The sequence below is a fragment of the Pseudogymnoascus destructans genome (genome assembly GCF_001641265.1).
Source record: "Pseudogymnoascus destructans isolate 20631-21 unplaced genomic scaffold scaffold_2, whole genome shotgun sequence".
NCBI classification, from domain to species: Eukaryota; Fungi; Ascomycota; class Leotiomycetes; order Thelebolales; family Thelebolaceae; genus Pseudogymnoascus; species Pseudogymnoascus destructans.
This window is the reverse complement of record NW_020167521.1, coordinates 1,326,735-1,351,722: the sequence shown is the minus strand read 5'-3', so window position 1 is coordinate 1,351,722 and position 24,988 is coordinate 1,326,735. Positions and strand designations below refer to the sequence as shown.

The 24,988-nt window shown below is 49.2% G+C and overlaps 7 protein-coding genes across 7 annotated transcripts; 4 read left to right on the top strand and 3 right to left on the bottom strand.

The window, feature by feature from the left end:
- Positions 1 to 57: 57 nt before the first annotated feature.
- Positions 58 to 1,333, top strand: PEX14 (peroxisomal membrane protein pex14; the record flags this gene model as incomplete). The annotated part of the gene is made up of 4 exons (XM_024464738.1): positions 58 to 90; positions 162 to 168; positions 221 to 537; positions 587 to 1,333. The coding sequence occupies 4 exons, from the start codon at positions 58 to 60 to the stop codon at positions 1,331 to 1,333; spliced, it is 1,104 nt and encodes a 367-aa protein (XP_024327498.1).
- A 717-nt stretch (positions 1,334 to 2,050) lies between these two features.
- Positions 2,051 to 3,658, top strand: VC83_01052 (uncharacterized protein; the record flags this gene model as incomplete). Its single annotated transcript, XM_024464737.1, has 1 exon — positions 2,051 to 3,658. The coding sequence occupies one exon, from the start codon at positions 2,051 to 2,053 to the stop codon at positions 3,491 to 3,493; it is 1,443 nt and encodes a 480-aa protein (XP_024327499.1). The 3' UTR covers positions 3,494 to 3,658.
- Positions 3,659 to 3,688: 30 nt separating this feature from the next.
- Positions 3,689 to 5,430, bottom strand: VC83_01051 (uncharacterized protein; the record flags this gene model as incomplete). Its single annotated transcript, XM_024464736.1, has 2 exons — positions 4,778 to 5,430; positions 3,689 to 4,727 (listed from the first exon to the last, which is right to left on the bottom strand). The coding sequence occupies exons 1-2, from the start codon at positions 5,032 to 5,034 to the stop codon at positions 3,689 to 3,691; spliced, it is 1,296 nt and encodes a 431-aa protein (XP_024327496.1). The 5' UTR covers positions 5,035 to 5,430.
- A 439-nt stretch (positions 5,431 to 5,869) lies between these two features.
- Positions 5,870 to 6,712, top strand: VC83_01050 (uncharacterized protein; the record flags this gene model as incomplete). The annotated part of the gene is made up of 1 exon (XM_024464735.1): positions 5,870 to 6,712. One exon carries the CDS (start codon positions 5,870 to 5,872, stop codon positions 6,710 to 6,712), a length of 843 nt encoding a protein of 280 aa, XP_024327497.1.
- Positions 6,713 to 11,758: 5,046 nt separating this feature from the next.
- On the bottom strand, positions 11,759 to 13,867 carry VC83_01049 (uncharacterized protein). Its single transcript, XM_024464734.1, has 6 exons — positions 13,341 to 13,867; positions 13,106 to 13,275; positions 13,017 to 13,053; positions 12,810 to 12,967; positions 12,219 to 12,749; positions 11,759 to 12,139 (listed from the first exon to the last, which is right to left on the bottom strand). The coding sequence occupies exons 1-6, from the start codon at positions 13,666 to 13,668 to the stop codon at positions 11,837 to 11,839; spliced, it is 1,527 nt and encodes a 508-aa protein (XP_024327812.1). The 5' UTR covers positions 13,669 to 13,867; the 3' UTR covers positions 11,759 to 11,836.
- VC83_01048 (uncharacterized protein) lies at positions 13,448 to 15,058 on the top strand (the record flags this gene model as incomplete). Its single annotated transcript, XM_024464733.1, has 3 exons — positions 13,448 to 13,705; positions 14,635 to 14,747; positions 14,794 to 15,058. 3 exons carry the CDS (start codon positions 13,448 to 13,450, stop codon positions 15,056 to 15,058), a joined length of 636 nt encoding a protein of 211 aa, XP_024327811.1.
- A 6,695-nt stretch (positions 15,059 to 21,753) lies between these two features.
- On the bottom strand, positions 21,754 to 22,606 carry VC83_01047 (uncharacterized protein; the record flags this gene model as incomplete). Its single annotated transcript, XM_024464732.1, has 2 exons — positions 21,754 to 22,121; positions 22,180 to 22,606. The coding sequence occupies 2 exons, from the start codon at positions 22,604 to 22,606 to the stop codon at positions 21,754 to 21,756; spliced, it is 795 nt and encodes a 264-aa protein (XP_024327804.1).
- Between the last annotated feature and the right edge of the window lie 2,382 nt (positions 22,607 to 24,988).

The window sequence follows — 24,988 nt, the reverse complement described above, 5'->3', positions numbered from 1 at the left end:
CTCAACCCAAGACGTGTCGCAAAGGAGCAGCGAAGTTGTGGTGAACAAGTAGTCACTATGGCTATTAGAGAGGATATCGTCGCATCGGCTGTAAGTTACTCTCTCCCCTCCCATCATCGCTCGATGAGCCGCTGTGTTTGCCCCTGCTAACGCCCATCTAGGTGACATGTGAGAGAATCAACCTCCATCCCCAGAGCGCACACACTGACAGTTCTCCCAGTCCTTCAGGATCCAAGCGTTGCCGCATCCCCGGTGGAGAGCCGCATTGCGTTCCTTCAATCGAAGAACCTCACCCAAGAAGAGGTGGATGCTGCGCTCGCGCGAGCAGACGGCAACCAAGCAGCGGCGCCATCATATGCAAACTATGCACCCCAACAGCAAGTAGCTAGGCAGCCACCTCCTGGCTATGGAGGGGGTTACCAGCAGCCATGGCAGCCACAAGCGCCGCCGGAGCTGCCGAAGAGAGACTGGAGGGACTGGTTCATCATGGCCACAGTCGCGGGTGGTGTCGGATACGGGTTATACACCGTGGCTAAGGTAATTCTTCCCAATATCCCCAAACAACGCAGGCCATTAACAACCACAGCGCTACGTCCTCCCGCTGATTGCCCCTCCTACTCCCCCCCAACTCGAGCAAGATAAGGCCTCGATCGACGCCTCGTTCGAGCAAGCCTTCACTCTCCTCGAACAACTTTCTAAAGACACCGACGCCCTCAAATCCGCCGAAGAAGAGCGCACCACGCGCCTCGATGCCGCCCTAGCAGATGTCGAGTCGGCCATTAGTGAGCTCAAGACCTCCGCCCGCCGCCGCGACGACGAGTCCCGCCGCACCACCGACGAAGTCCGCGCCCTCAAGGACCTCATCCCCAAGGCAATGGACGGCCAGAAGGAGAGCACCGATGCCCGCCTCATCGAGCTCAACGCCGAGCTCAAAAGTCTCAAGAAGCTAATGGGTCAACGCATGGCCCCCGCCTCGCCTACACCCTCGACCTTCGGCGTCGGCCCATCCGCCCGCGCTACTACTACCCCTTCCAACACCACCCCCGCCCCTTCCGTATCGCAGTCCAATGGCATGTCCTCCCCGGCTGCGCCTGCGTCTGAGGGAGGCCCAAAGCCGGCCTCGGTCAGCAATGGCAAAGGCACTGAGTCTACCGCGTCCCTGTCTGGTCGCGGGTCTAGCACCCCATACAGCGCAGGTGTGCCAACTGGGCGCGCACCGATTCCAGCGTGGCAGATGGCGGCGGCCAATAAGGCTGCTGCTGCTGCACCGGCGGCTTCTTCGAGCTCGCCAGCTGCGGGCGCGTCTGATGCGCAGGAGGAGACACAGGCTTAGGGGGGTTGGTTGTAATATCACGAAGTGAAGCGGAGAGGAAGGAAGTGGTTTGCATGGGACGGCGCTGGGGATAATGTGAGAGCTACTTGTTTGTTGTATTTATATGATCTATAGGATGGCCAATGTTTGTTCGAAAGTTAGTTGGTGGTGGGGTTGTAGGCTGCGGCTATGTGAACTTTGCTATTTGAAATTGGGTGAAATCACATGTAATATAGTACGTGTTATAGGGTGTTCAAACATATGTTTTATGCAACTTTGACTCGAAACACAAGAGTAAAGCAAGGCCCCTTCCAATATACACATGCTATATTACCAATTATCAAGGAGTTTCTCAAGGAGTTTCTCCAAATACGACGGTTTCGAATGATCGGCTCTAAACCCCTACATCACTTACTCAGCACTAAAACGCGGCGATCGCGTGTGGCGCATCCCGACTTACCTCGGCGCCACGGGCTGTGGGTCTCCATGATGGCCTTTGGACCTTGTCGCTGCCCAGGAATTTGGCGGGGAGAACCTTACCATGGCGGATCCGGCGTGGGTGGTGCTACCCACGCCCCAGGGCGGGCAGGGAACAAAAGGGCCTCGAGCCCCAGATTCCCTCGAAGAAACAGCATCATCGACGATATCACTCTCCGAACTCAAGTTGGCGGTTCCCCAAACCCTCTCTCCCCTCAACACCCACCCATCGACGCGCCGCGCAATCGCCCCGCCGCCGCAATGGATTGGTCGCAACCGCTTCCCATCATCAAGGCCCTGGCGCCCAAGGTCCCAATGATAGGCAAGACGGCCCTGATGCACTCTCTCGGCCTGTCTGAGACGTCGAAATACTGGGACCTCCGCACCGCAGTCACCATCAACGTCATCCGCTCCTTCGTCTTCACCCCCGAGCCCACCTCCGTCGGAAAATCCCAGCACCTCTCCCTCCGCGACCCCGGCGTAAAAGGCAAGGTCTGGATCGCCAATGTCTCCCTCCCCTTCACCCCCGACGACGACGACGTCCGCCAAGCCATCTTCGGCGCCATCGACCACCTCGCCGGCGCCCCCCAGGGCGACCTCTACAGCGCCCCCGAACTGGCCGAGATAACCGCAGAATGGACAGGGTACCGCGCCGGTGCGACCTCCTCCACTCCTCCCCTCGACGCTTCAGACGCCGACAAGTACGCCGCCATGATGAAAGAAGTCGTCTCCCCAACCACAATCCTCTACCTCCACGGCGGCGCATACTATCTTATGGACCCCGCCACGCACCGCCCCACCACCGCCCGCCTCGCCAAACACACAACCGGCCGCGTCCTCTCCATTCGCTACCGTCTTGCGCCCCAACACCCTTTTCCCGCGCCCCTAATCGACGCCCTAGTCGCCTACCTCACCCTCCTCTACCCACCCCCCGGCGCCCTCCACACCGCCGTCGCGCCAGAGCACATCGTCCTCTCTGGCGACTCCGCGGGCGGAAACCTCGCCACCTCGCTCCTCATCCTGCTACTCACCTTGCAGCGCCAGTCGCGCACTGTGCTCTGGGGGGGTCTCCCTCGCACTGTTCCGCTGCCGGCGGGGACGGCGCTGGTGAGTCCGTGGATGGATATCACGGGGTCGTCGCCCAGTTGTGCAGATTACGCGCATTTTGACTATCTCCCTGGTCGCACCGCGTACGAGAATGGGATGGAATACGCACCGGATGCGATGTGGCCCGTTACACCCGCACGGACGGCGCTTCATGTTGATGATGCGCTGCTGTTGCATCCGCTTGTGTCGCCGTTGGCTGCGAAGGGGGAGCTGTGGACGGGGGCGCCGCCGGTGTGGATGGTGACGGGGTGGGAGTTGTTGAGTGATGAGGATAGGGCGGTGGCGGGTCGGATGGCGGGGGCGGGGGTGAGGGTGAGGTATTTGGAGTTTGAGGCTATGCCGCATTGTTTTGCGATGGTGGTGGAGGGGAGTGCGGGGGCGAGGAAGTGTATTAGGGAGTGGGCGTGGTGGATGAAGATGGTAGTTGAGGCGCCGGGGAGTGTGGGGGTGGGGGGGACGGTGGTGGGGTTTAAGAATTTGGAGGAGAGGGGGGTGGATGTTAAGGGGTTGGATGAGGGGTGGGAGGTTACGATGGGGAGGATGAAGGAGAGGGTTAAGAAGAATGAGGAGAGGAAGGGGGCGATGGCGAAATTGTAGGTTAGTGGTGGGCTTTGATACATAGATTCGTTTTCATGACATAGTGACGGATATACCACTTGCAGGGCAAAGGGATGATAGATAAAATGGAGAGGAAATGTAACATCATATCTAAGACCCGTACATATTGGATATCCGTACTGAGCACCTCTCTCACAAAATACACCATCTACATACACCCCCTTCCTCCAGCCCTCAATACTCCTTACTCTCCCCAACATCCGAAATATCGAACACCCCCACCTCCGGCATTCCCTTCCCCCTCAACACCTCCTTCAACCTCTTCGGCGGCGCCCCCCCATCCTCCTCCGTCAACACCCACGTCCCCCAATGCACCCCCAACGCCCTCTTACACCCCGTATCCTTCATAATCTCAACCGCATCCGCCGGATCCGCATGCATACTACTAAACAAATACCTCGGGTCATATGCCCCAATCGGAATCAGCCCCAAATCAAACGGTCCCCTCAGCTTCCCAATATCCTTAAATGCAGGACAACGCGGCAGATCCGCGTACGGCGCGCTATAGTCGTCCACGGTGGGGAGAAGCATGGGGACTGTACGGTACCCAGTGTCCCCACCGAACCACACAGACTTCCCACCCGACTTAATCGCCCACGACGCCCACAGCGTGCGCGCCTGATCAAACGGCGTGCGCGCGCTCGTATGCTGGCACGGTAGACACGAGATGCGCGCTGTGATCGGACCCCCTGGACTCTGCGCCGCCGGGGTGCCCGCAGCAGCAGCAGCGGTGACTTCCCACTTCACCCCTTCCGCAGCGTTAGGCGAGAGGGTGATATCGATTTCCTGCCACCAATCCATCTCAACCACGCTCTGGATCCCCGCATCCCTAAACCACGATTCCAAGCCTAGCGGCACCGCGAACAGCGCCTTGGGATGTAGCTTCGCGAGCTCCATCACGGAGGGGTACGAAAGGTGGTCGTAGTGCGAGTGGCTGATCACGACGATGTCGACGACCGGAAGGTCGCCCAGGCCGCAGGGGGTGGGCGTGTACCGTTTTGGACCGGGGAAGCCGGCGGGGGAGCAGCGCTCCTCGAAGACGGGGTCGAGGAGGACGCGGAGCCCGGAGGGGAACTCGAGGTACATGCATGCGTGGCCGAGCCAGGTTGCGCGGAGAGCGGTGGAGGCAGTGCGGGAGGGGAGGAAGGTGGGGGTTTGCACGGTGAGGGGGGACGTGAGGACGGGGTTGTTGGCTATGCCGGAGATGCGGCGCCTGGCGGGGGTTAGTGAGACTGTGTGTTAAGCTGTAAGAGGGGCGCGTACCAGAGGATGTTAGAGACTATTTGGAGGGGGGCAAGAGGCTTCCAGCTCTCCCAGGGGTTTATGAAGCCGTTGCCGCTCTTGTTGTGGTGGGTTTTGTTCTTCGCGTCGGTGGGCGCGTCGGCGGCTTGGATGGGGACGGAGGCGGAGACGGTGTAGGTGGCTAAGGCGACGCCGGCGAGGGTACCGGAGGATGCTGCTGTCATTGTTGCGGGGGTTGGGCGGCGGAGGTGGAAGAGGGTGCGGAGGAGACGACGCATGGGGGGAGGTGGAGGTGGAGGTGAATATGAGAATTTGGGGGAGGGACTATATATAAAATGCAGACGACGAGGCTATAAAAGGTACTTGTAGGCAGATGCAGGCGACGAGGCTGGGGTATGTACGTATGTAGGTCGTAAGTCCGTAGGGTCGGGTCGGATCTTACCTGAGATCTTTCCTGTTGGAGAGCTGGAGGATGACTGGAGGGTAAATATGAGAGAAAAGAGGAGATAAGGAATTAACGTTAAATCCGTTCCTGGGGCCGCCACGTTGCCCAAAGTATGTTTGTTTTGTTTACGTTCCTTCTCATATCGTTCCTTCTCATGTCGTCTCTTGGGATATTTTTTATAAGACATGAGCTATCCTTCTAGCTTGAACTAATTAAGCTTATATAGCCTTCCCTATTATGAGAACGAGTGACTAAACAAGCCTTGCGGCAAGACTGAGCGAGCCTGGATCGTCTTGCCTTGTTGATGTCCCATTAGCAATATTTCTTTCATCAACCGTCTAGGCATGCTCAAGCTACGTGCTTCCTTGCATGAAGGCTCGGTATATATATTTTTGATGGTCCAATTACTCATTTGTGTTATTTATTTTATTTACTTTATTTCGTCGAGCAGTGGCGGGGTTCTATCAATCTTTCGGAGTGGCCCCCTGCCGAATACAACTCGATTAACGCTAGGAAACTTCCGATAAGCCGGCGCATTTAAATGTGCGGGGAGAGCACTTTGCACTCTTAATTCTCCAATTGTTACTATATTGCTCTCTTAAGATCATTCCCTTTAACTACTTTACTATACGACTCACATACCACATCTGAAAAGAACCCTCTCTACCATGGGTAACAACAAGAAGCTCGGTGCCTATTATGCGCCTAAGGGCGGGTTGCCGCCACAGACACAGATCCTCACCGACCGTGCTATGTTCACCGAAGCCTATGCGGTAATTCCAAAGGGCACATTTAGCGACATCGTGACGAGTTTCTTGCCGTTCTGGGATAAGACGAGGTTGTGGGTGATTGCCCGTCCGTTATCGGGCTTCGCCGAAACATTTTCGCAATACATCATGGAAGTGCAACCTGGGGGCGGCAGCGACCGCGGTGAAACGGATGACAGCGCGCAAGGGGTGGTGTTTGTCGTCAAGGGGGAGGTGACGATCACCCTAGGATCAGAGAAACACACGCTTTCCGAGGGCGGCTATGCCTACCTACCACCGAAGAGCGGCTGGTCCCTACGCAACACCGGTGCAACCACCGCCTCTTTCCATTGGATACGTAAGGCCTACGAATCTGTGGAGGGAATCGACCAACCTACGCCGCTTTTCCTTAACGAAAAGGATGTTCCACCTACATATATGCCAAACACGAACAATGCTTGGGCAACCACACGATTTGTCGACCCGAACGATCTGCGCCACGACATGCATGTTACCATTGTCACCTTTGAGCCCGGGGGAGTCATCCCATTCGCAGAAACCCATGTCATGGAGCACGGGCTTTACGTGCTAGAGGGGAAAGCTGTGTATAGGCTCAATCAGGACTGGGTGGAGGTGGAAGCTGGCGACTTCATGTGGTTGCGCGCCTTTTGCCCGCAGGCCTGTTACGCCGGTGGCCCTGGGAAATTCCGCTACCTGCTCTACAAGGACGTGAACCGTCAGATGAAGCTATCAGCGCGATTGTAATGGACAAACGCTTTGTCTTCAGCCGACTCGACTTGTTCAACATGCGACCCACCTAGAAAAGGATGAATGGGTGTAGGGTGCATAGATGATCCATGATTCTCCATCATTCAAACTCCCCGATCATTAGAGTTCGCCATCTCCAAAGCCTTGCTAGGCTAATGGTAGACTCTACGATTAGCCTCGGACAGTGCGTTTTGCCAGATGCACCTATGGAGGTAACGAATCATAGATTCTTTTACATTTATTTATCTTATATATTAGAGCAATTTAGCAACTGTTACTGTCACACTTTTAGCGTGTAACAGTAACATATTTGGTAAGGCGTACCTAATGCTAAGGTGCCTACTCTAGCCCCACATGCCCAAATGCTTGGAAGCTTGGAAAAGACGTGGAAGTATGTGATAGTCGATTTACTGTATTGCTGCTTGCCCTTTCTTAAGGAAAGGGCAATCCTATTTATGCTAAAGGAGTGTAGTTCTCTCATTTTCCAAGACTTTCCATGACTAACCAGGCTTGGTAACTGTAGTCGACATAAGAGAATCTCATAGAACCATCTCTTAGGTTCCTAGCCTATAGGAAGTGAAAGGAGGTCCAAGGTCAAAGTACCCCTATAGACAGATTATGTCATAACTTAACCAATCTTGTGGGTAAATAAGGAGCGATGATGTGTAATGAATCATAGAGGGTTGTAGAAGCTTTTGGAGCTATCGTTCATGTTCCTAGGCCTCTAGTTGGTAGAGATATGTCATGTGGTAGTATTAGCCCAGTAACTAAGGAGTGATGACATGTAATGAATCATAGAGGGTTGTAGAGATATGCTATGTGGTCATATCGGCCCAGTAACTAAGGAGCAATGACGTGTAATGAATCATAGAGGGTTGTAGCAATCATTGAGTAGTATTGCTCTTGTTGTTGGTGTGATAAGCCAAAATATGTATAGTGACTTGTAGGTTTGAGGAGGAGATTTCTAAGTTTGCTCTTGAGTTTGATAGCAAACTGAGTGCAACGAATGTCAGTATGACAAAGGGCTTCTAAGTGCCTCATTAAGGGCAGCAGGTGGTGAATCTACCATTCGTTAGCCCTGCTGACTGTCAGTGTTGATGGGCATAGTGGTAATGGCGGGGTATAGGCGCCTTCAATTAGATATTGCCATATATGGCAATTTCTTAGCCTAGAGAGCCTACTGCTAATTTAGGAATAGAGCGGCAGGGGCCCTAGTTACTGTCACAAGCTAAAAGTGCAATAGTAATTTAGTTGCTAAATTGCTTTATTATATATCATCATTCGTTATTATGACATATCTATTTTGAAACTATTTTGAAACTATTTTCCTGAGGTTTCTATTAATCGTCGTAACCAACTTTTCGCTTCGCTCAAGGTTGGAGGAAGCGATCCGCGCGCACGAGAAATGGAGGGGAAGCGAAGTACGCGCACGAGAAACGTGCGTCTGTTCACCGCTACTCTTCAACAAAACCATTTCCATAGCTGTACATAGTAATTTATATTGTAACCTGATGTAATTCATTTAATGGAAGGGACTCCTATATCAAATGCCCGTGAGTGGCTCGCAGAAAATCCTTCTGAGTCGAGGCGTGTTGCTAGTCGTATTTTCAAGGTCCCAGAATCAACTCTACGAGGAAGCATCAAGCGCCGTATTCAGAACCCACAGCAACGTAAAGGGGGGCAGAATAGGGTACTCTCTACTGCTCAGGCAGAGGCCCTTAAGAAATGGATCCTCGAGCAATATTACCTAGGGCTTGGAGCCAATAGGAATATGCTATTTACTGCAGTCTGCCAGCTCCGGAGCCCATTACCTCCACCGTCACAGAGCTGGCTTACTAAATATATTCAGAATCAGCTTCCGGAATTCCATTTTATCACTACAAAGCCTATTGCACAGCAGCGTACGAAAGCCCAAGACGAATCTAAGATTATTGAATGGTTTGAAAAATACTTCCAATTTATATGGGATCGCAATATATTACCGGAGTCAATTTGGAATATGGATGAAACGGGATTTAGGATTGGAATTCCTGGAGGTGAGAGAGTTATGGTACCACAGGCAGTAAAAGAACTCTATACTCCAAGCCCTGAGAATCGTACGTCTATTACAGTTATGGAGACAGTATCTGCAACAGGAAGAGTAATTCCACCTGTACTTATTGTACCGGGTAAAATCCATATGGATTCTTGGTACCCAGAAAATCTTAAAGGCAAAGAACTGATATTACTCTCCGATACTGGCTATTCGAATAGCCAGCTTGCCTTACGGTGGCTAGAGCACTTTGCAGTGCATACAGCTCCATATGCAAATGGGAATCCCAGGGTTCTACTCCTTGATTCTCATATAAGCCATACGAGCGATGATTTCATCATTACAGCAGACAAATATAACATCATCGTTTTCGCCTTTCCCTCACACCTTACACACATTTTACAGCCATTAGATGTGGGAATATTCCAGCCATATAAGCACTGGCACCGAGAGGCTGTGCTCTATGCCATACGGAATATGGACGTTACATACGACCTACCCTCATTTATGAGAGATCTCACCAAAATCCGGGAACAGACTTTTAAGGAGTCTACAATACTCTCAGCTTTCCGGAAAGCTGGAATCTGGCCAATAAGCTGTAATACAGCCCTCACGAAGCTACGTACATACTCGCAGCCTACTACCCAGCCTACAGAAGAGCCTACGCCTACCTTACCAATACGGCCTATTACCCCTAAACCCTCCACTTTTCGGGGGGTTGAAGAGGGGCTACAGCGCTGGAAAGACCAGGTTCCGGAGGCCTTTAGTAGCCCCTCACGTATGAGCTATACGAACTGGCTTACTGGGGCTGAAGAGGTTATGGCGGTAGGCCGGCTCCAAGACTTGACCTACGGGTGGCTCGGCGGCAGGTGGAGGAGTCGAAGAAGCGGGCGAGCCGAAGCCGGGCCTGGCTTCAGAACGGAGGTGAGCTCGTAGCTGCTGAAGCCCACGAGCTTCGGGCCCAGAAAGCCGAGCTTCGGGCCCAGAAGCTCGCAGCCAAAGAAGCCCGGGAGGCTCGCCAGGCTAGAAACCAGGCCCAGAAGCAGCTCCACCAGGCTGGAATTAAGGCCCGGAAAGAAGAGCGTTTCCGGAAGAAGAGCCTGGCTACTCTTCAGGGATTAGGCCTCCCAATTCCTCCGGAATTAGAGGTCCCAATTCCTGATCCAGAAACCCTCGAAAGTGAGGGCGAATATGAGAATGGGAGTGGAAATGGGAGCGGGAATGGGAGTGATCATGGGAATGAGGAAATGATAATTTTTTAAAATGGGGAAATTTTGTACCTTTACATACAATTTACTATAGGGAGGTACTTAGGACTACAATTTTTCTCGTGCGCGCACTTCGCTTCCCCTCCATTTCTCGTGCGCGCGGATCGCTTCCTCCAACCTTGAGCGAAGCGAAAAGTTGGTTACGACGATTATTAGTTTCATTTATAGGTAAAATTTGGTGGTCATTAAGCTCGCTTAAGAGACCTATTATAGTGCTGCATTATGTCAGTGTGGAGAGATTGTACAGTATTAGGCAACTAATCCTGGACTTCTTTAGCGACCACATCTGCCCCATAAAACATTTGCTCGGTACCCTATCAAAGTCTGCCACAATAGTGTAAAAAAATGGGCCTACGCCGGTAAGGTAGGGATAAATGGAAATGATACCACAGCCCGAACCTACCATGGGATTGCCACGTAATTACCCGAGAATACAGTATAAATTGGGGCTTATCCTGACCGTAGAATAGGCAGTCGAATTGATCCCGTTGAATCCCTCCAACACCATTACACCACGACCTACGTTACTTGTATTTTATGTACTGTACCGATTCAAGCGATTAAGGCAGGATTAACCTTATCATCTCTAGCCATCATGGTTTCAGCCTCTTGGACCAGCTTGCCCGCTTCCAACGAATTGCAGCGCTCCTCACACATACTGTCTGTCGTGAACGGAAGTGCGTATATATTCGGAGGAGAGCTTTTGCCTCGCCAGCCACGTGATAACCACGTCTACAGGATAGACTCGAAATCTAATGGTATGCTGTGCTTCATCTTGCTGTGAGATCTATCTATAAGCATAGACTGACCACATACTATGATAGCTGCCCAGCCTATAGAGGAGACAAAGGGCACTTCCGCTTCACCATCTTCCCGCGTTGGAACGGCTTCTGCTACTCTTGATGGAAAGATATATCTATTCTCAGGGCGCGGTGGGGAAGCCATGGCTCCAGTTGAGGAGCATGGTGCAGTATGGACGCTAGACCCCTCGGCCATGCAATGGACATCCCTTTCGCCATCGGACTCCTCAAAGCCGTTGCCACCAGCCCGCAGCTACCACTGCTCCACAAGCAACAACAATGACATGATTTTCGTCCATGCCGGTTGCCCAGAATCCGGACGCCTCGCAGATTTGTGGTCTTTCCAGCCATCAAGCCGTACATGGACTCAGCTTGCCGATGCCCCTAGCCCTCCTCGGGGCGGAACTTCCATTGCATTTCATAACGGTTTGTTGTATAGGATGAATGGATTCGACGGAAAATCGGAGCAGGGCGGTAACCTTGACATCTATGACCAAGCAAGCAATACTTGGTCTACGCAGCAATATACTGCAGACGGCATCTCGGGGCCTACTCCAAGAAGCGTAGCTGCAGTCCTTGTCGTCGTCGCACATGGAAAGCCTCTTCTTGTGACGCTATTTGGCGAAACTGATCCTAGTTCGCTGGGGCATCAGGGTGCGGGTAAAATGCTCGGAGACGTCTGGGCATATGATATTGCCTCGAAGACTTGGTCTGAGGTCGATACTAAAGCTACCAACACATCCAACAGACCTACTCCAAGAGGGTGGTTTGATGCAGACGTAGTAGACCAGTCTGCAATTTTGGTGTCTGGTGGTTTGGGAGAGGAGAACAATCGGATTGGTGATGCTTGGCTGCTACAATTCTAAGGGTATGAATTGTATTCTTAGATAAGAATTTTGCAAGGCCCTTTCGTTCTTCAAAGAATAGATCCTCTCAGCTCCGATTTAACATTACTACTCGCTAACATAATGTGCAATGTGTGGTTCGTGGACTTGACGGTCTAAAAGTTTTACATATCGATCTAGATATCACTACTCGATGCGATCCTTCGGAGTCCCTGCTCCCTTGAACGCTGCTTCCCCTTCTGAGAACGCACCATCTCCATCCACTTCGATAAATGCACCAGATGACCCCGACGTAAATAAACAAAGATCGTGTACAATATGCTTGCAGCCACTATAGCGATGACGCTGAGAAGCGTTGGCCACCTAAATTGTTCTGGCCGCGAGAATATGATGGTAGAGGCGTAAGAGCAGAGCTCAAACACATTTTGCCAAGAAGCTTCAACGGAAGAAAAGGATCCCCGATGAGCAGCTTCGACGTCCTACATGCAATATGGATTGATCAGCTTGGGCGACTTGATACAACAGGGCAGGATAGGAAGCGGTTGGCGAATGACTGACCTCCTGGATAATGATCTGTGTACAGAGATCGAAACCTCTAAGACCCATGCGGCTGAAGATTGTGCCAACCACGAGGCCGGAAGCAGAGATGTTAGGCTGGTCGGAGAACACCCAGAAGACCGCTGTGCCAGCCATCAAGCATACTATCTGCCAATTAACCAGCCAGAGGCCAGCACGTACAGGCCCGATTCTCCCCATCAGCCAAGGTGCCATCCACGTAGCCAGAACCTCAATGACCACAGACAGCGTCCTGGCTACGCCTACCTGGGTAGAATTGTAACCGGCTGAGAGCAAATATGTGACCATCTGCCCTGCGAACGAGAGCACGGTTAGGTATAATAAAGCACTGGCGAATGACGGTAAGAAAGCTGGATGGTAGAAGTAGAGACTAAAATCATATACACTCTTCTGTATAACCTTGCGGACGTTCCGCCAGCTGTGTACAAAGCGACCCCTACGTTCTGTTCTGCCGAGCGATTCGTCTCGCGGTTTTGTCTTAGGTTGTTGTAGTTCTGGAACCTCGTAATAGACCTTCGAATGGCAGCTTCAGTATAATGGCCAATAAGGAGAATATAGCCGTTTAGGACTTACCTGGGCTATTACAAAGTATTCTACAGCGACTGACGCCACATTCATTCCTAAATTAACCAATATTGCCGCTTCTGTCGACATGCCATTTATAAGAGCTATGAACAGGGGGCCTATAAGTTTACAAGTCAAGTCGATTCGCCTTATCTGTGCATTTATCACTATCCTAGTGGTTAGCTAAATAAAACAAGACGGCATTTACCAACTAACCTCGTAATGCCGCTTGATCCCGAGCGACAACAACGACCTGTCCGGGAAGATCAGCACCCTTTCATCACGACTAGAGAATGTCCTCTTACCCAGTCCCTCTCAACGGACACCAGGTTCATAATGGCGCAGAGTTTCTCAACACAGGCTAGGACGGCTAGGAGCACCAACAGACCTGTTTCCGCGCCGTGGGTACGCGGTGAACCGATAGCAAGGATATAGAACGCAACGCACGATCCAGCTACAACGAGACGCTGCATCACTATCTCAGGCAAAATCATAAAGCAATTAGCGTAATGCAGCACAAAAATCAGGGATACACCTTACCAATTGATAACCTCACGACTTGAAGACGATTTCCCGTATCAATATACTGTCCAATGGCTGGGGAAAAGAGAATGGCCGCCGCGCCACGAGCCAGGGCATAGACCGACATGGGTAGCAGGGTTCCGGGAAAGATAGAGGCTAGATATAGCGCAGCCCCAAACTCGAAGACTCGAGAATTCCATGTTGATAGGAAATGGGATATGTACAGCCGGCTAGTAACTCTCGCTGGCACCTGGCTGTCCCTTCTTTCGTCTCCTGTGGTACCGTCTGGCACAACGCTTTCAGCATGGGCGGTAGTGCCAAATAGAGGACTGCGCTCTTCATCCATCGGCAAACAGGACCCCGCTGGCAAGGAACTCACTGCGGTACCGTTTTCGTGCTTGACGTTTGTGTAGATCCGCCTGCCCGCTCATGGTTCAAGGAAGCAGTTGTTATAATATACAGGGGCTACAGTAAGCGACCACAGGTAGAACCACAGAAAAACTCTGCCCTTACGGCTAGAGGCCTCGAAGGGAGAAGAAAAATTTACTCAACAGCAGTCGAGGTCATTTGCGTACACGTGACTAACTAACTATTTTTATAGTGTTGGAACTGCGTTCCTAGTAGTACGCTGTACAGCGTAGATTGTATACTACTACCCGGTATATATAGGGCTTTGCACCCTTAGTTACTCAATCAAGTCGTCAAGCTCCAAATATGTGCTCAACATATAGTGTTGGGGAAAGAGGATGGGATACGGTGGCATTTTGGCCCTGGAATGGCAGCTTTTCCCAGTGTTATCGTCAGGCTCCTTGCCCACTCGTTGGATTTGAACCCTAAATCATTCTAATAATCTTTAAAACTATATATTTGTCGTAGATTACATCTATAATGGCATTATGAAATTACAGGCGCTAAAGCATGGGAGATCGTAGCGTGGGCGATGGCGGCGTGGGACGCCAGCCATAGATCTGTAAATCTCTATGATGCCATTCTCATTTAAATGGCCAAATCCTAGGCCTTCCCCATTTAGTCGTCCCCGCACAACATCTTCCCCGCAGCTAGGACGGGATTTGAGAATCGCCGAGCCACTCCGTGTTCACGACGGCAGCGATATGCGGATCACTGTGCTGTAAGCTGAAATATGTAGAGATATAAGGTTTCGTGTATGCTGGCATTGCGCAACCACTATTATTAACTTGTTTTGTAAACCAAAGTGTCCCTGGCAACTTTCATACCTGAAGGAAAACAGCTGGGCAAATTTCCAAATACTCGACGAAGCAAGTTGCGCTGACATGGCTCTTTTTCCTCAGAGGCGCTTTCGACGGGATGGGAATTCAAGCTCGCTGAAGAGAGCCAGCCGAACTCGTGGCTCCCCGTTGCCAAGGTGCCTACGGTGGTTCATCTCGATCTCTTAGACAATGAGAAGTATGATCTGACTGCTTACAACGTAATATAAACTAACGCAATGTAGAACTCTCGATCCTTCCCTAGATATACGAAAAGTCATGGACATACCGATGCAAGTTTACCGCTCGAATGTAGAAGGAACAAAAACTGTCTTGGTATTTGAGGGCTTAGACACATTTGCGACTGTGCGACTAAACGACACGGAAATCCTAAAATCCAAGAACATGTTCATACCTTACCATGTTGATGTCACGGCGATGATAGCTTTAATAGCCTCAACACCATCGAAATCGACTTTGAGTCTGAATGTAAGGCAGCCCATCATGTGAGGCCGCCCTGAACTCAGGGGCTGCCTGGCAGTGGAGCCACTAGGGCTCGGTAAACTAGGGCATGTAGGAACATAGGATATAAGGAGCTGGAAGCCTCAGAAGTGTCATACTGACATTCGTTGCACTCAGTTTGCTATCAAACTCAAGAGCAAACTTAGAAATCTCCTCCTCAAACCTACAAGTCACCATACATATCTTGGCTTATCACACCAACAACAGAAGCAATACTATTCAACGATTGCTGCAAACTCTTCTACTACATCTGTTTATGCTACATACATCACGGCATATCATTTGGACACTCATTGAACAAGTTATTAAGAAAATCTCCTCCTTAAGGGGGTGGGCCAATACTACCACATGGCATATCTCTACCAACTAGAGGCCTAGGAACATGAACGATAGCTCTAGAAGCTTCTACAACCCTCTATGATTCATTACACGTCATCGCTCCTTAGTTACCCACAAGATTGGTTAAGTTATGACATAATTTGTCTATAGGTACTCTGACCTTGGACCTCCTTTTCACTTCCTATAGGCTAGGAACCCAAGAGATGGTTCTATGGGATTCTCTTACGCACTAATCGTTGGTTCTCAAACCACCGCCTGGAGGCGGTTGGCGAAAGCGAACTGGGACGCGAAAGCGATTGTGGGACACTTCGGGAGCGGACTCACGACGCGACACGACCGACCATGAACATGACCGACAACGAGCACAACTACAACCACAACTATGCCGGTAGTTGAAGTAAATAAAAATGAAGCTCTTTTAAATGCCATTGAATTTTTAAATGAAAACCCAACAGAGAAGAGTGCTACAGTAGCACGGATGTACAGAGTAAACCCAAGTACGCTCCGGACTATACGACTACGACAACGACGCGCATCACCACAACGCACCGCTGTGCCACGCGGAGGCCAGAACAGAGTACTGTCTGATGTACAAGTTACAGCTATACAAAGATACATCCAACGCTCGTACGAAAATGGGTACGGTGCAACTAAGCCTATGGTGTTCAGTGCCATCTGCCAACTACGTGCAGCAGAAACTCCAACACGTGCACCACCATCACAACGGTGGTTCCAGACATGGATTAAGACACAACAACACAACTTCCATACAATAAAAACCCGGCCAATTGAAGCAGCACGGGTTGCATCTCATGAAGTATCAGCTATTAAAGAATGGTTTTATGAATTTAAAGATGTGTGTAATCAACTAGATATTACTGCAGGTGATATCTACAACTTTGATGAAGTTGGATTCCGTGTAGGAATGAGCACCGGTGAACATGTGTTGGTACCATCTGCAGTAAAGGAGGTAAGTTGTTTCTACTTATCTTACTTTATATTATTCTAATATTTATAGCTTTATATACAAGCTCCAGAGAACAGACAAAGTCTTACAGTTATAGAGACAATTTCAGCTGCTGGCATTGCACTTCCACCGTTCCTTATTATACAAGGAAAATTACACATGGAAAGTTGGTACCATGACAATCTACACGGTGATGAGAAAGTTGCAGTATCCGATTCCGGATATACAAACTCTGAGCTTGCAATGGAATATCTACAGCATTTTATTCAACATACACCGTCTATAAGAACGAAATTGTTAATAATGGACTCTCATGTCTCACATGAAGTTCCAGAGTTTATAATACTTGCACATCAACACAATATACACTTACATGTGTTTCCGTCTCATCTTACGCATATTCTACAACCGCTAGATGTTACTGTGTTTGCACAATATAAACATTGGCACCGACGTGCAATTCAACAAGCAATCCGGAATTTTGATACAGATTATAATGTTATATCTTTCTTTAGAGACTTGTCTACTATCCGTAAGCAGACATTTACAAAGGGTAACTGTATCAAGTCTTTTAGAGATGCAGGTATTTGGCCACCTAACTATGAAAAGATTCAAGAGAAGGTTGCTATATATGCAAAACCAGAAGTTTTAGAAACACCACAACGCGCATTTCAAGCAAGTTATGATCTTTCAACATGGAGTCAAACATTTGATAAGATCCTTAGTTCACCGTCACGGCAAAAGTGGGCATCTTCTTATACTGAAATCCAAACTCAGTTAACAGAGGCTGAGCTGTTCCAGTCAGAGCTTGTACAAATTACTACTATTATGACTGAGCAACGACAGCGGAAGGTTAGAAGTCGGAAATCTATTCAAAAGGGCGGTGCTATTACAGTTGAACATGCACGGCAAAGGATTTATGAGAAGAAGGTAAAGGAGCAACTTTTAGAAGAAGCACGGGAGAAAAGAGAGAGAACACGCATGGTGAACGTTGAGCGTAAGATGCAGCTCCGTGCTGGCATCGATGCACGGAAGGCAGAACGTACACGGAAAAAGGACCTACATGAATTTCAAAAAAGTAACCCAGACACGGAGCCACCAATTGGCTTACGTACAGAAATCATTGACCCGGACGTTACACAGAAGAAACGTGAGGAGGAGGAGGAGGCGGACCGACTGTTAGCCATCGAGGAGAGTGGGTACGTGAACTTTGCAGGCTTGGACTACGACATGATTCACGATGCAAGTGACGGTGGCTGTGATGATCAATCACTGCCTGACAATATTGATCCAAATCTTTTTTAATTATTTAATTCTATAACTTATATATATTTACAGCATTGTTACGTTGTCAGTCGTGTTCATGGTCGGTCGTGTCGCGTCGCGAGTCCGCTCCCGAAGTGTCCCACAATCGCTTTCGCGTCCCAGTTCGCTTTCGCCAACCGCCTCCAGGCGGTGGTTTGAGAACCAACGATTACATGATTAGCAAGCTAGTTGTGGGTCGCACTTGATTTCTAATACATTTACCAAGCCTGGTTAGACATGGAAAGTCATTGGCATAAATAGGATTGCCCTTTCCTTAAGAAAGGGCAAGCAGGCAATACAGTAAATCGACTATCACATACTTCCACGTCTTTTACAAGCTTCCAAGCATTGATCTTGTTATTCTCTGTTTTTGAAAAGTCAGTGAGGTGCTAACCTCTGACTTACCCCTGAGTTCTCAAACTCAACATTTGTACTTGTCTAAACCACTTCACCACATCATACACCTGATTGCTGCGTTGTGGAATAGTCTAAGCTACAACCCTTTGGCTCTGTTTCCTAAGACAGTGTGTTGTCTTAGTAAATTCATCCCTTCCTTGGGTGGCTAGATTCTCATATCTGGTGCACCCACCATTACAAGAAGGAGGCCTCCAGCCGATAGTCACTGTACATACGTAGACCTACTGTCTTGCAATACGATCTCACTCTGCCTTCTGACCTGGTTCCCTGGACTCCCGTGAGACCCTAGGGACTGCACTTTACATCCTCCATATCCTCATCGTAGTTGCTAGCCGTGTCAGCTTCTTGTTACGACGGAACAAGAAGGCTGGCCAACTACAGGACAGGAAGGAGGGAGGTCGCATGAGACCGGCCCTGGTACCTGGAGGGGCAGCGGGGAATAGTAGTTCCGAAAGTATCACGTGACGGACTCGCAGGATGATGAGAAGAGTCCTAAGAGTCCAGGACTCTGAGGACTCGAGTGAGTTCCCAGGAGTCCACTAGGCACGTGACGGACTCGCAGGATGATGAGAAGAATCCTAAGAGTCCAGGACTCCGAGGACTCGAGTGAGTTCCCAAGAGTCCACTAGGCACGACGCCACTATATAAGTAGATAGTATTTCCTTAGATAGGAGCTTCGTGCTCAACTCAATACAGTATTTGTTATATACTAGTAACGTGTTACTTGAAGCCTTTGTGTCTGATCCCCTGCCTCCTCTGATAAGTAAACCTTTACGCAAGAGAACCTCTGTGTCTTCTATCGTTTAGAAGTCAGCGTTACAGTTTGCTCTTGAGTTTGATAGCAAACTGAGTGCAACGAATGTCAGTATGACACTGTAGGGCTCGAACTAGAAATTATGTCAGGTGGATAGATTAAAGTTGGAGTCGGGAGGGGCTCACTAATTTCACAGCATATGTATTGCGATCGATAGTAGCCTTATAAACTTGTCCGGTTTCGGTTAGATCTGCAAGAGGTTCATAAAACTTTATCTGACGAATGTGTTCAATGGGTAAACGTTTTACTTCTGGTGAGGTACACATGTCGTTGATTGTGAAATAGGGAGTTGTCGCGGAAATAAGTGGCAACCAGGTGTATATATTGCCATCGTCCATATTGTTGCCTCAGGCTGACGCATTCAATGAAGGGACTTGAAAAGTTGAGAGGAAGGTGGCTACGAATAGCTGTAACGTAAGTCGTGGTGTAACGCGGGGGATGGCGTAACGCGGTGGAAATTTGAAGAGAACACAACAAATCTGTAAATTTAACTACAATCAACGATAATACATGATCCACCATCACTCTTAGATTGTTCCCCTGCTTCTTCCTCAATATACTCGTCAATTTCAATGTCTGAGGAGGCGTTCTTATCCTTTGTTTTGTGCTTTTTCTTACTTGGGTTATGTGTCGCCTTTTCCGCCTCCATCACCGCATCACACAACTCTTGCGTAGAAACATGAAAGTGACCCTTCAGAATAACCCTTTTCCCCTTCGTACGTACCGTACGTTGCTTTATAACTGATCGCAGGTTGTTGGCATCGAGTTGGTGGACAATGCTGCGTGCTCGAAGTTGCTCTGACGCAACTGTGAGTTTTTGGATGTACGTCCGCACTGGTGTTGACAGCACCCCACCACTATTAATCGTAGTTGTAAGAAGCGCATTTGCAGAGCGTAAGGTCATCCCATCTGGGGGGGAGCTGTTGATAAAGACTCGGTCAAAAATATCATACTGATGTGGTGTTTTTGGTCGGTCAGCCTCGACTGATGGTTCAGCATTGAGCAGCGGCGCAATGCTCGCTGGGGATTAAAAGGAAACAAGCCAGCGCCACGGTATGCTGACTCAATGTTCTGATGGTTGCATACATCAAGCCGTGCCTGGATGTATGCCTCCATCCATTCATACTTCTGTATGTGCGCAAGTTGCACTTGGTTGAGTGGGGAGAGCGCTGCTGTCAGACGCTTTTTTAGCGGGCCGAATATCGCAACATCCAGTGGTTGTAGTAAGTGCGATGTATGAGGGGGAAGTATCAGTAATACAATATGGTTCTGCATGCAGTGCGCAATGAAACTCCCACTAATGTGTGAGTCGTGGCCGTCGCATATAAGAATCCTGTGCTGACCATCTGCTTTTGTACGTGTTGTTGGCTCGAAGATGCGTTTTAACCACTCCAACCCATGGAGGTTGCTTGTCCAGCCTTTCGTATTCGCAGAGAAGAACCACTGGTCGATGACTGCGGGCGGAATCCATGATTGGAGAACGTTCTTGCCCTTAAAGATCCCGAGGGGTGGGAGGATGGTTCCGTCTGCGCAGATGCACTCGACCATCGAAACCCATTCCTGACAGCCAGGATGCGCTTGATTGCTTCGTACGAAGCGTTGAATCAAGTATAATTCGAGTAGATTCCATTGTCCCAATCGAAAATCCGGATTCATCCATGTTATATGTGTTCTCTTGCGTGATTCCAAACTCTTGAACCACCTTGGTGTACGCGTTAAACCATGCCGTAAGCACTGGTTTTGTTGCACCGTCCATGCGTACAGTTTCGATCCGTCGCCCAATAGCGACCTGTAGATGGGGATGTCGTTGTATGAATCGTGGTACCCAGTCGCGACCGAGGGAAAATCGTGGTTGGGGTAGAAGTAAGTTTGGCGTCGCGTCGTCAAAATTGAGTGACCGGTGCGACCGGAGTTCTTCAGCTATTTCCTTCAACAACCGATGCCCTGGAGAATAGCCGCTGATTGTTAGGTTTTTAATCCACTTTAGAAGTATCTGTTCTTGCGCGCCTGATAAATTCTGCTGTTTCTGGCGGGCTTGGGAGCGTGTCAAACCTCCATTGACGCGTCGCGTCACTGAACTCTTCGGCAGCCCCAGCACTTTCTCAGCGTGATATGCACTCTTATACTTCTTAGATTGGACGTCTAATACTGCCTGGGCTATTAAAGTTTCACGCTCAGCAACACCCAGGCTTTTACAGCAAACCATTGTTGAGTTATTCACAGTTATCAGAAGTCGGCGGGGTGAATTCCCCGCGTTACGCCATCCCCCGCGTTACGCCACGACTTACGTTATATCAGTGACCCCAGTGGGATGGCCACTCCACGAACCAGATTCGCCCATTTATCTTTAGATAAGACGCTAACCAAATTCGCCCATGTTCGTTTGCATGAGGCGCTAACCAAATTCGCCCATTCTCCAGATACTGTCATCCCATGCCAACGCCGCGGATCCTACCAGCGCCTCCCCCGCGTCTACTAGGCATCCTGTCGCAAGTGGCCCGTCAGTATCGGCAAAAACAGCCCAAGGCACGAGTGTAGATGATGTTGCGTCTCAGTGGCCAAAGGCAGCTCAACAATACGAACAATATACGTTGACGACGATGCATCTATGCAGCACAGACCCACCAATCCCTCAATATCTCGCCTTCTCAATACAACCTCCAGGACTCACCCGGCCTGGAGTAGAACTGCTTCCCCCACCCGTGGCACGACTTTTGAAAACAATTGTCGGCGTCGTCGTAGACAACCCCCATTTCCTCATCCCGCTCTCCGCGCCATTCTCGTCATACTTGCCCTCTCGAACATCGACCCTCAAGCCATCAGTTTGTCCATGAGAAGATTTCAAGCCGTGAAAGGCTCGGTAGTCGATTCAGACGATTCGTTCTTTGCGCGCTTTTTCACGCGAATAGCAGGCTGCGATTCTGATGCCTTTGACTTCGTAGCGCCCTGGCGTTGAGTAACTAAAGCCTTGATCATAGCGTACTGTTCCGAAAAATGGTCATACCTAAGCCCTAACGCTCCGAAGAGCAGGTAAACAGAGCGTCTAGGAGATAGCTTCACTGCTTCTTCCCATGATGTAGGAACGGTATGCAACAAGAGACCCAATAAGTCGACGTCGACGTGGTCAAAGTCATCGGCTTCATCCAAGGTTTTAAAGGGCCAAGTATCAATAGAAAGGTAGAATTCAAGACAACGAACTAACTCTGACGCTTGGAATAATTAGCAGCATTCACACGAATCTAATATAGACTCAACGAAAGGACATACCATGCTCTTGGTTATGCAGATTCCAATAGTGTTTTACTTGCCGTAACGGGGTTGAAATATATTCAATCCGCTTCACTCCATCCTTATCTCGAATAATAGGAAGAGACTGAACTTCGTCGAAGAATCTAGATGCTCTGTAGTTTTGTGATGCACGAATTTCTAGACGAAGTCCTTCGAGGTCGGTCTTGAGTTCTTCAAGGTCAGCCTTGGTTGCAAGGCGAAGTTCTTCGAGTCCGGTCTTAAGGTCAGCCTTAGTTGTAAGGCGAAGTTCTTCGAGGCCGTTCTTGAGGTCAGCCTTAGTTGTAAGGCAAAGTTCTTTGAGGTCGGCCTTGAGGTCGGTCTTGGTAGCAAGAGTTGGAAGGATTTCGCGTAGGTGTTCGTCAGTCACAATATTGCCTTTCTCCATGAATTCTTGGACTTCTTCCATCTCTGCCTTTATATTCCCAATATCCCCTTCAGCTTCAGATACCCTTATATCCCTTTCATTGACGACTTCATCGAGTCCCTTTACTTCTTGTTGTAATCTTTCGAAACTAGACGCGGTAGGTACATCGGTCGCTATCTCGTTGGGTGAACTAGCATAACGTTGGTGGTGTTCTAGTGATCGCACGCGGTCCTCATGATCATCCACTGTAGACTTGAGCTGCGTTATACACTTGGTAATAATACCTTCGTGAGATGCCCAAACAGGTGTGATAATCCACGGGCCTTAGTCCGTAGTGGGGGGAGTTCCAACCGGCTACCTGAAGACATACTGCTGTCGTCAGACTCGGTGGACTGCGACATAATGATGAGAGTTGTCCCCTAACAGTTCCGTGCTGGACGCTAGCCAAGTGCGGATAATTGTAATGCCGACCGTCCATTTGTGAGACTTGGCGCCTGAACTTTGCACCAAATACGTACCCCGCGTTGATACGGGTCCCTGTTCTGGCTCCTCTTTGCCAAAGGAGGGGCCAAAACAAAACGCCCAGCTCCTCACCTACGCCGAGGAGGGGCAGAACCCTGCTTGCACTGCCCACCTCATGCATGTCTGACGGACACCAAGGGGAGCCGCTTTTGTAAGTGGCGAAATCACAAATTGCAAAAGCAGCGGAGTGTGTGTGGAGCATCCGGGGCCTAACCATCATATGTGGCAATACGCGATTGGTCAACAACAGTCCGGCATCAGTGGTTTAGTGGTCAGTCACAGGTCAGTCCAGCTCACCCGCACTCAGGTTAAAGCAGCAACAGCTCAGGTCCAAAGACGGAAGTGGAAATTGACCATGTCGAGAGTCCGGTAGTAGATATCCTGTTCTAAGAGTACACTTGTGATAACTCATATACAACAACACAAGGCATATATACCATCTGCTGATAATCGAGAGTCACTTACAACTAGAGTGTATAAGTGGCGGAGGTAGATATATTCCCTCTTACATGATTGTTGCCGCTCGAGTTATTTCCTCAAAATGGATTGCTACAAATCTCGACTCTCGGATTACAATTACAGTTTCTGATTCTGGCTATACAAATGATGAGATTGCTTTACAATGGTTGAAGCATTTTGATTTCATTCAAAGGAAGGAATAAAGGGAACATATCGACTTTTCCTTCTTGACGGACACCTCTCTCATTTTACAAAAGACTTCATTGATTATGCTCTTGCAAATCAAATTATCCCATTCTGCCTTCCACCTCATTCAACTCATTTACTTCAGCCACTTGATGATGTTCAAGTTTTCCAACCTTTCGCAAATGGTTGACCGGTCTGCAAGAACTGGCGATATGACATTTGACCGTGTTGAGTTTTTTCATGTATTTCAAGAGATGCATGATCTAACCTTTACAAGAACTACAATCCTCTCTGCATTTCAAAAACCAGGCATTGTACCATTTAATCCAGATATACCCCTGCAAAGGGTTGTTGGATTCAAGCCCTTCGAAATCGACATTTCAAGTTCATCACCAATACGGCCAGAAGATACAGATTCCTTTCTCTCCCAACCTCACAAAGAATCAGATTTTAGCAATACTCCACAAGATCCAAAGAAGCTATTACGCCATGGAGATTATCTTCTCCAAATCTTTGATATAGAAACTACAACTATAGATCAATGGGAATCACTTCAGGCATTTATAAAAGGAGCAAAGGTAGGTATATTTGCAGGAGAGCTTGCACGTCGTGATCTCCGTTCAATTTATTCTATATCTCAAGCAAAGACAAAGCGGAAGAGAGAAGGAGGATTCCAATTGCAAAAGGGTGGAGAAGTTACTGTTGCAAATGCTCGGGGATCAATTAAAGATAACAAGGTACAAGAGAAGGAGAAGGATGCACTAGCTCTTATACGTCTAGTTAAAAAGAAAAGCCAAGAAGAGGCAAAGCAAATAATAGACGAGCATTCTTATATTCTTGATATTGCACAAGCTGCAAAAGAGCGTACAAAGCGGGTTGCAAAGCAGGTATCACATTGCAAGAAATTCTCACGGCAGGAAATACGGATGTACCTAAAAAGCAGAAAGTACGGAGATAGTTACATAATCCAAATCTGCCCCACTTCTATAACGTTGCACATCTATAACGCTGCACCGCACCTCTTGGAAAGAGGTGCGGCCCCCGAAGCGAGAGTTCTCGCGGGAGGTGTAGCCGCACGATTACGAGTACTGTGGCTAAATTATCTTACACGGAGAAAATAAATAATAATCATAAGGAGGCAGTGGCTGTTGTTGACCGGGAGTGAATTGGATACTGGCATCTACAGAGGACACAGTTCGAACACTTCAATCATTATTCACATCAGAAGTGCACGAGGAACAGCATATATAAATTTAA

Excerpts from the sequence above, each read along its gene's own strand:
- VC83_01049 (XM_024464734.1), bottom strand. The coding sequence starts at position 13,668 with ATGGATGAAGAGCGCAGTCCTCTATTTGGCACTACCGCCCATGCTGAA. Across the intron at positions 13,276-13,340 it reads AGTCGTGAGGTTATCAATTG|TGATGCAGCGTCTCGTTGTA; the intron begins GTAAGGTGTATC and ends TGCCTGAGATAG. Across the intron at positions 13,054-13,105 it reads TGTCCGTTGAGAGGGACTGG|GTCGTTGTTGTCGCTCGGGA; the intron begins GTAAGAGGACAT and ends CTTCCCGGACAG.